Raw genomic sequence first — 9,274 nt, forward strand, 5'->3', positions numbered from 1 at the left:
AGAAATTTGAATGTAGGGACTGTTTAGGGATTTCCTTTTGATTTGTATGCATTAAATAGTAGATTTTCCTAGGGTTTGATCATCTTGAATTTGGCTGAAATTTGAGATCTCTTAGATTTAGGTTTCCTTTGGGCTCTAGCGGCGTCTAGAGATTTGGGAGAGTTCGATCCTCCTCTCGAATTGAGGATCAATTGTATCTTTTCTATTCTGTTGCATCTATTAGTAAAATACAAGTCTTTTCTCCACGGTTTTCCCTCCGATTTGCTATTTTTTCACTGTTTTGTGGCTGATTTCTGCTGTGGACAGCAATAAAACTGCAGCCGTTTACTGATTTTGGCTAGGAACACTTTTGAATATAAGTGTTTCCTATCACAATAAAACCACCATGTCTCACATCCAAAGGAGTTTGCACATGTTGATTAAACCCACATTGGGCATCATACCAGCATTATGAACCAACACAACCAAACAATTAGCATCCTCCGCCATATTTACATCACCAGTAGCACCACCAATGAGATTCAAGTTAAACCCCTGCACCTTAGTTTCTTCCCCAACACCACTGTAACTAGCATCCAAATCGTTCAAATTCTTAGGCTCTTTAGAAGAAACAATAGCATTAAGAGGATTATGATTAACAACAATAGCCTCAGTGAAAATATTTAAAACAGCTCCAGTAGTCTCATTAAGAAGAATAAAATCCTGAGAAAGGCGATTTCCCAAATAAGCATTTTCAACACTAGGAACAATATCAAGAGGGGAAGTCTCAGCGTTGGGGACAATATTAATCACAGTATTACCGATTTGATCAGTCACATTCATATCCACCTGTTTAGAACCGGTCACAACAACATCAAAATGAGGATGCAAAGAGTTAACAACCATAGTGCACATCGGTAGGAGCAGATTCTAAACCGACAGTAGGGACATGCTTAAGAGAAGGAGAGGGATCCTTAGTTAAATGCAGATGCAGCACATTCCATCCTAAGATGACCTAAAGACTTGCAATGATCACAAAAGAGGGAAATTCATCCATTAAAACTTTATGGATATAGCCAACTTTCTCCAGGCCAATCCACACATAATCTAGATATATTTTTTAAACGTCGGAGTTCAACAAGCACACGAGCAACCGAAGGATGTGAGCCATTTGAAGTTGCAGAATCACAACGCAATGGCCGACCAATAATAGAGCCAAGGCCATGCAAAATACATGAAGCAAATAGATGCAGATGAAGATTAGGAAATGAAACTCAGATAGGGATAACTGGAGATTCTTCGACAATATCAAATTCCGGCGACCATTTCGTTAATTTCATGAAACAATTATTCAAAAAATATGAATGATGAGCAAAAACACGACAATAATCCATGTCATTGATTAATTTGGTTAGCACATTCTTATCATCGAGTAAAGTAACCGAAAATTCACCGGAGGATTTCAAGTTAAAGAAAAATTTCCTAATGACTTCCTGAGGCGGACGACGGTTAGGAAAGAAACCGACTAACGAAAATGCAAACGAACCAGCAAGGGATGAGTTTTCCTTCTTCGAAATCCATAACGAAGGTAAACCACAAAAAGTGGAAACTTTAAGCTCTGGAAAAACCACAGAAGATGCAACCTCCGAAAGAGCATCAAGAAAGGACTTAGGAATAGGATTCCTAGCCAAAAAATCAGGATCAAACTATTTCACTTGATTAGCCACCATATGCACAGGCGAAGGCGGCAAGATCAAGCGAAAAACAGAGAGGAAACGAGAAGAACTGCATTCGCCCAATAGAAAGAAAAAACTTTCTTATGAGCGAGGCTAGCTAGACGACTTAGAGGAGAGGTAGCCGGCGTTGGGAATGACTAGGGAAAAAACCCTAGTAGGAGGGTTTTAGTCTAAAGCTAGGGATGGGTTCTCCTACTAATTCTCTTTGTTTCTCCCATTTAAGGTTTTAAAAAATTCAATTTATATTAAGTGCCCCAAGCTCAAAATCCTAATTCGTAAAATTAATATATATTATTATTTGATTGTATAGTACTATCACTATTCTATAATATGGTCAATAAAATTTTATTTGTGTCCCTCAACCTTTTAATTTCAGTTGCTTAATTATATTAGTTAAGAAAGCCCATCATATAGTACGATGTACATTATATAATACGACAAGTTTAAAATTTGAATTAATTGATTAAGAAAATTAATTAGAGATATTTAAAATAAGAATGATTGTATAGTACGATTGATATCATATAGCATGATTAGTTCAATTAAATATCCTTAATTAATGCATATTGATCTTATCTCGAATTAAGGCATATCATACGATATGACTTATATGATCAACTTAAATGAATTTCTTTATTAAATTTTATTTTGATTAAATCTCTAGTGTGTGTTGGTGCGCAAGTTATTTTAGAATCCTTTATACCTAAAACACTTAAAAATAAGACTTAAAAAAAAAAATTAATTCTTGTCTTCACTTTTGTTTATCTCCATCTAGCTTATTTTTTCTTGACTTGCAAAGTGCTTAGTTGCTTTGTTCGTGAGTTTGCTATGCTATCTTAGCTATGAGCTTCCTTTGAGTTTTTTTATATTTACTTTAAGTGTACCTGACATTGTAATTTGCTATTCTAGTGTGTACTTGCAATGTTAATACTTAACCCTATATAAAAATATGTTAGTAGAAATAGTTCAACCAAATTATTAAAAAAAAAAAAAATTCAACTAAATTATGTTTGCAACATCAAAACACTATCATAATTAGTCTTATCAACAAGAAGAATATCATCAGCAAAAAGCATACACCAAGGTACATCCTCTTGCAAATGTCTACCATTAATGGATAAAAAGAGAAAATGTCTACCTTCTTTAAAGCCTAATATAAAAAGGGAGCTTCATTTTAACATGGGATTCTCTCAAATTTTTCTCTTAATGGTAGATGAAAATATTATTGTTTTAAAGGATAAAGCCATAAAAAATGGGGGCGAATTAAATCTTTCAAATCTATATAATATCAACATTAATTTTATATACAATCTTTGTACTTTTCTAATTAATGTAAAATATCGATTTCTAAAAAGTTTTCTCTACCAATTATTAAAATATTTAAATTAGTTTTATATTTAATTTTAAATAGTATGACAAAAAAAGAGAGAATCTCTATCACCTTTAAATCCTAAAAGAAACAGAGATCCATTTTAAAGTAGGCTTTCTAAGTTTATTTTAAGTTTTGTATTCCTTTAATTTGAAGAAAATTCATTTTATATTTAAATTTTAAAATCATGGGGATTTCATATCTTATCAAATATGTCTAATATATCTGATTTAATCTATATACCATGTAATGCTTTAATTAATATAAGGGATCAATTTAAAAAGTTCTATTTTAAATATTTGAATGTTTAAGCTAATCTTAAATCTATGTATAAATAATTTAACTTAATTATTGATCAAATTTCATTTTTTTAATTGAGTAATGTTTTTCCTACCTATAGCCTCTGCCTGGCTTTTCTGCAATTTTATACTCAGCTTCATACAAGTGTTTTCTGAGGACCACTTTAATGTAAATGTGTTTGTTATCATGGTTGTAATTGAATTTTATGCTAATTTAATTATGAATTTTGGTTTGTTTTTATGAGATGCTACTCATTTAGTACTTCCTTCTACACACGCCAAAGAGAACAATAATTAATATTTTCATTTAGTTCCAATGATTAAAGCCAGTTACTCAAACATCTTTCATGATCCATCAAAATTTTTGAACGATTCTGATTTAAAGTAGCGAATACATATTTTAATTATTTTTTATATTAGTGATGACTTTAAGCTACTTCAAATCGTGGCCATTCAAAAATTTTTGATGGAGGTGAAAGATGTACGAAGATAAATGACTCTATCCTTCCAAATTTATAGTAATTCAATTTTCTCTATATCTCACACACATTTTGATATGCCAATAAAACAATATAAAAGGATAGTTAATGCCAGATAGGAGAGAAATTATTCTGTGTGGACACTAGACGGTCCGGAGACCAACTAGAATGTGTCACATCACTCGGTACACAGCAGTACTGAGCAAAAAAATGACATGACGCGTTCTAATTGGTCTCCGAACGCTGGACCGTTTGGCATCCGCCCAGAATAATTTTTCTAGTTAACACCCCCACACTTTTATTTAATGCCTGTGTAATCAAACATAATTTGATTTAGTATTTTTTTTAAACTTAAAAGGTCTTTCTATTGCAACAGTTGAAAAATGAGTCGGACGGACGATGGGCATCACACTTTCTTACATTTTGGAAATCCTTTCAAGATGATCTTTTCCAGGGGGCCTCACTTCTCACCAAAGCTTCTAGCCTTGCTTAATAATTTTGAGCTAATGGTCGCCACAAGTTTGACAAATCTTAAACCAAATGATTTATCTGAAATTCTTACCCTTTCTTGGATGCGGCAGGCTATCGAGTCCTTATCTGAGATTCATACAAACATCAAAGGCTTAATTACTGATCTACAGTTTCCTGTCTTGGAGAGTTGTGTTTATGTGAAACTCAAATAATGAATTTATTGAGTTTGTTTAACATAATTTAACATACAATTATACATAGGAAGGAGCGGCTATAGGAACAATTACAAAAATGTAAAGCATCTATAGTAGGTAGACACAAATCCAAAACATGTGATTATAATGGATCAATATAATTGAAAAATAATTATTTTTAGCATCAATTAAATTAAATTGATTTATTAATAATTAACCTACTTTTTAAAGTAGGCGCGTAGACAATGAATGAACATCAAACTTTTGATATACTTTGATATCAGGTACATCCTATAGATAAACAATGATTAGCAACAAATGACATCAAAAATAATTGCAAAGAAAAAGCATTATCTTCAAAAACTATTTAGACATCTCCAACAACAGGTCAAGATTAATATTAACTAATTACCTTGCCGGCAATTTCTGACGGATTTTGGCCATTTTTCGGCCGAAATGGCCGCCAGAAAATGAAGTTTTTTTTTTTTTTTTTTTTTTTGTAGTAGCCATCCTTGAAATTAACAAACTAAAGTTATTATTTGTCTAACATCGGTCCAACCCAAAACTCCAGGCAATGAGATTTCCCATATGCAAGCTTTCCCATCTAATAGAGCCGCTAATGAACTATCTCTCTTCCATCAGATTAAACTGAATTGAGGTCACTGCATAATGTCATCAAAACAAATAATTTTATCTCTATTATATGTGATTAAAAAAAAGATAAGAAATCAATTAACTAACAATACACATATGCATAAATCATAGTTATTGTGACAAAAGACTCTGATACATCCATCACACCCCAATTTCCACAAACGAATAGTTTTATCAACATAAGATGATAGAAAATCCTGCAAAAAAAATAATCATTCACATTCAGAAATATAAAATGAAAGTTATTAGATATAAAATACTTTATAGAAATATTTATTGCTAAGAATGCATTAAGTTGAGAGAATGTTTTTAAGTTTATACTTATCAAGTTTTTATACCATGCCCATTATGACAACGAAATTCATATAAAAATTTCTCTGATATTTGAAAAATGAATGATAACACAAGCTGAATTTGACATTCTTCGCATACTCTTAGAATTGATCAAACTTTTCTTATCAATATTGAGAGGTAAAAGTTTCGAATTTTTGGTTATACTAAAATAAATACAAGAAAGGTCATCAACACGAATATCATTTGCATTGGTCCTTTGACACTCCACCTTCCATACTCTCACAAATCTATCTTCACCCCACTTGCTAAGTACTCTCCATCAGATCTAAATTTCATGATAAGAATGGCACCATGATGGGCCACATAATATAATATTTCGTATTAAATTTTTTTTGAAAAAAAAATAATTCTATAAATCTATGCAAAATGATTACTTTGTGACATAAATTCAAAATATAATTATATAAGCAGCAATCAAAATATACAAAAGCAATTAAGCACATATAAATTTATTACCTTATATTTGAAGGAGAAAGAGTAGAGGTCCTTTGAAGTCGAAAGAGTAAAGATCAAGAAATTAAAAGCAAACCACGAAAGGAAAACAAGTGAGGATAGGTTAAGCAAATATATATGATGGTCAGGGAGAGTAGCTTCGACAGTTACCTACCGGGGAAGTGAAGAAACGCTCGGAGTATCACTAGCATGTATAACTGCTTCGTAGTGGAAACATTTTGGAGAGAAGAAACGCTCGGAGGAGAGAAAGAAATGCTCGGATGTGAAGAAGAAGAAACGTTAGGCTGAATATGAGAAGCTGCTTTCGGCAGATCCACCAGCGCCTGGCAGTGAAAATAAATACAAGTTTTTTTTTTCATTTTTGGATAAACGACATACGAAGAGTCCTAAATGGACATTACAGATTTCTTTTGAATAAAATTGAAGGGAGTATAATACAATCGTCTGATCTGCATGTCATTTAATGTTTTTTAACATTAATTGCAAGTCATTTAATGTAAGGAGGTTTGATACGTTTGTGATTCCAGGAAGTTAAATATTTATTTATTTGAGGAAGAAAATTTAAGCAACATTAATTTATAGTAACAGACATTAATATGTATAATTTTTATATAATTTTATATTTATTAATTATTTATAATATAAATATATAATGAAGGGACAAGATAATTTTAAAAGAAGTAAAACGGATGGCCAAGATTTAATGTGGAAGGAAATTCAAGCGGCTTTTATAATAGTAGTATAGATGTATAAATAATTTTACATAATTATTGATTAAATTTCATTTTTTTAATTGAGTAATGTTTTACCTAGCTACAGCCTCTGCCTGGCTTTTCTGCAATTTTATACTCAGCTTCATACAAGTGTTTTCTGAGGACCATTTTAATGTAAATGTGTTTGTTATCATGGTTGTAATTGAATTTTATGCTAATTTAATTATGAATTTTGGTTTGTTTTTATGAGATGCTACTCATTTAGTACTTCCATCTACACACGCCAAAGAGAACAATAATTAATATTTTCATTTAGTTCCAATGATTAAAGCCACTTACTCAAACATCTTTCATGATCCATCAAAATTTTTGAATGATTCTGATTTAAAGTAGCGAATATATATTTTAATTATCTTTTATATTAGTGATGACTTTAAGCTACTTCAAATCGTGACCATTCAAAAAATTTTGATGGAGGTGAAAGATGTACGAAGATGAATGACTCTATCCTTCCAAATGTATAGTAATTCAATTTTCTCTCTATCTCACACACATTTTGATATGCCAATAAAGCAATATAAAATGATAGTTCACGCTAGTTAGCAGAGAAATTATTATGTGTGGATACTGGACGGTACGGAGACCAATTAGAATGTGTCACATCACTCGGTACACAGCAGTACGAGCAAAAAAATGACATGGCGCGTTCTAGTTAGTCTTCGGACGCTGGACCGTCCGGAATCCACCCAGAATAATTTTTCTAGTTAACACCCCCACACTTTTATTTAATGCCTGTCTAATCAAACATAATTTGATTTAGTATTTTTTTTAAACTTAAAAGGTCTTTCTATTGCAACAGTTGAAAAATGAGTCGGACGGACGATGGGCATCACACTTTCTTACATTTTGGAAATCCTTTCAAGATGATATTTTCCAGGGGGCCTCACTTCTCACCAAAGCTTCTAGCCTTGCTTAATAATTTTGAGCTAATGCTCGCCACAAGTTTGACAAATCTTAAACCAAATGATTTATCTGAAATTCTTACCCTTTCTTGGATGCGGCAGGCTATCGAGTCCTTATCTGAGATTCATACAAACATCAAAGGCTTAATTACTGATCTACAGTTTCCTGTCTCTGATTGGGATGAGAAATGGATTGATGTGTACTTAGATGGCAGTGTAAAATTGCTCGACATTTGCATTGCTTTAAGCTCCTTGCTTTCTCGATTGGATCAGTCTCAACTTTTCTTGCACTTTGTTATTCAAATATTGGAACACCCAAGCAATTCATCCCAGCAGATGAAACTAGTAGTGGCATCTCTTCATGATTGGAAGGGTCAATTTAGCTCTAACAATCTCAAGCTCCAAAACTGCCATGATATCTTAAAGAATCTTGCAGGAATCCCTTACTCTGAAAAGCTGAGAAATTCAGACAAAAGCAACTTACTGTTGAGAGCCCTTTATGGAGTGAAGGTTCATACTGTGATTGTTTGCAGTGTTATTACAGCAGCACTGTCAGGTTGTTCGAAGCCTCTAATTGAATTGCTTGTTCCAGACAAGTTCCTATGGTCCAGTGCCTTCAATGAGCTACAAGCCATTGTTCTATCAGAGTTCCGGACCCATCTTTCAAGTGAAAAAGTAATAATGTTGAGAGAGCTAGAAGCTGTAGAATTGTGTGTGGAGAGGTTGCATGTGTTAACTGGCTGTGTTTGCATGGAAACTGAGCAGAGTGAAAAGGAAGCAGCTGGAGAAGAACTACTAGAAGAAGTGGAGGAACTTGTTTCTGATTTGGCTGGAAGGTCTGAGAAACTTTCTGAGGGGTTGGATCATCTCTGCACACAAATTGATGGATTCTTCCAGATTGTGCTGACTGGGCGGGATGCTTTACTTGCCAATCTGAGAGCATCAAATCGAATAAGAGAGAGTAGTGAAGAAGAGAATGCGATAAGGTGATTGAATTAATGTAAAATAGTTATTTATTGTGGAAAATGGTTTGCTGGAGTTTGTTGCTTGTTAAATTTGTGCTTAACAATAACTTTGGGACGGTTTTTTTTACTGTTTTTAAAGCAGCTTAAGTTCAAAAATTTTATTTTTTGAACTAAAAAGTTGCTTTAAGAAGCAGTAAGAAAGCCGTCCTAAACGAAGCCTTAATGTAATGAGATGATAAGGTTTGCTAATCTGCAGTTCTCCCTTGCTGGAGTACTATCTGCTATGGTTCTACAGCAAAGCCAGTGCACTTAATATGTAACTATAAAGGCTTTGTTTGGCAGTGCTTCTCTTCTCTCTCTCTCTCTCTCTATATATATATATATATATATATTATTTTTTTTGGACTCTTATTTTTTTCCAATTATAGGGTAAAATCTTATTGCATGGCTTGTGAATCTCTATTGGAAAGATCAGAAGCTTTTGTAGTGAGCTCTGTTTTCTTAAACCAAATTGAAAGAGAGATATTCAGAAGGAAAAAAGTTGTGCAAGAAAATCCTAGTGTAAATTGTTTTATTATGGTTTGAATATTATGGATTTATCATAAAATTAGTGTTTTATATAAATAAAATATATTATATTAATTTC

At 32.6% G+C, this 9,274-nt stretch overlaps 1 protein-coding gene across 1 annotated transcript; it reads left to right on the forward strand.

Moving 5' to 3' along the window:
- The first annotated feature begins 7,550 nt into the window (after positions 1 to 7,550).
- On the forward strand, positions 7,551 to 8,969 carry LOC110104085 (UPF0496 protein 4). Its single transcript, XM_020833052.2, has one exon. It carries the CDS (start codon positions 7,568 to 7,570, stop codon positions 8,651 to 8,653), a length of 1,086 nt encoding a protein of 361 aa, XP_020688711.1. The 5' UTR covers positions 7,551 to 7,567; the 3' UTR covers positions 8,654 to 8,969.
- The last annotated feature ends 305 nt before the right edge of the window (positions 8,970 to 9,274 follow it).

This window comes from Dendrobium catenatum, unplaced genomic scaffold (assembly GCF_001605985.2).
Source record: "Dendrobium catenatum unplaced genomic scaffold, ASM160598v2 fragScaff_scaffold_692, whole genome shotgun sequence".
Classification (NCBI taxonomy): domain Eukaryota; kingdom Viridiplantae; phylum Streptophyta; class Magnoliopsida; order Asparagales; family Orchidaceae; genus Dendrobium; species Dendrobium catenatum.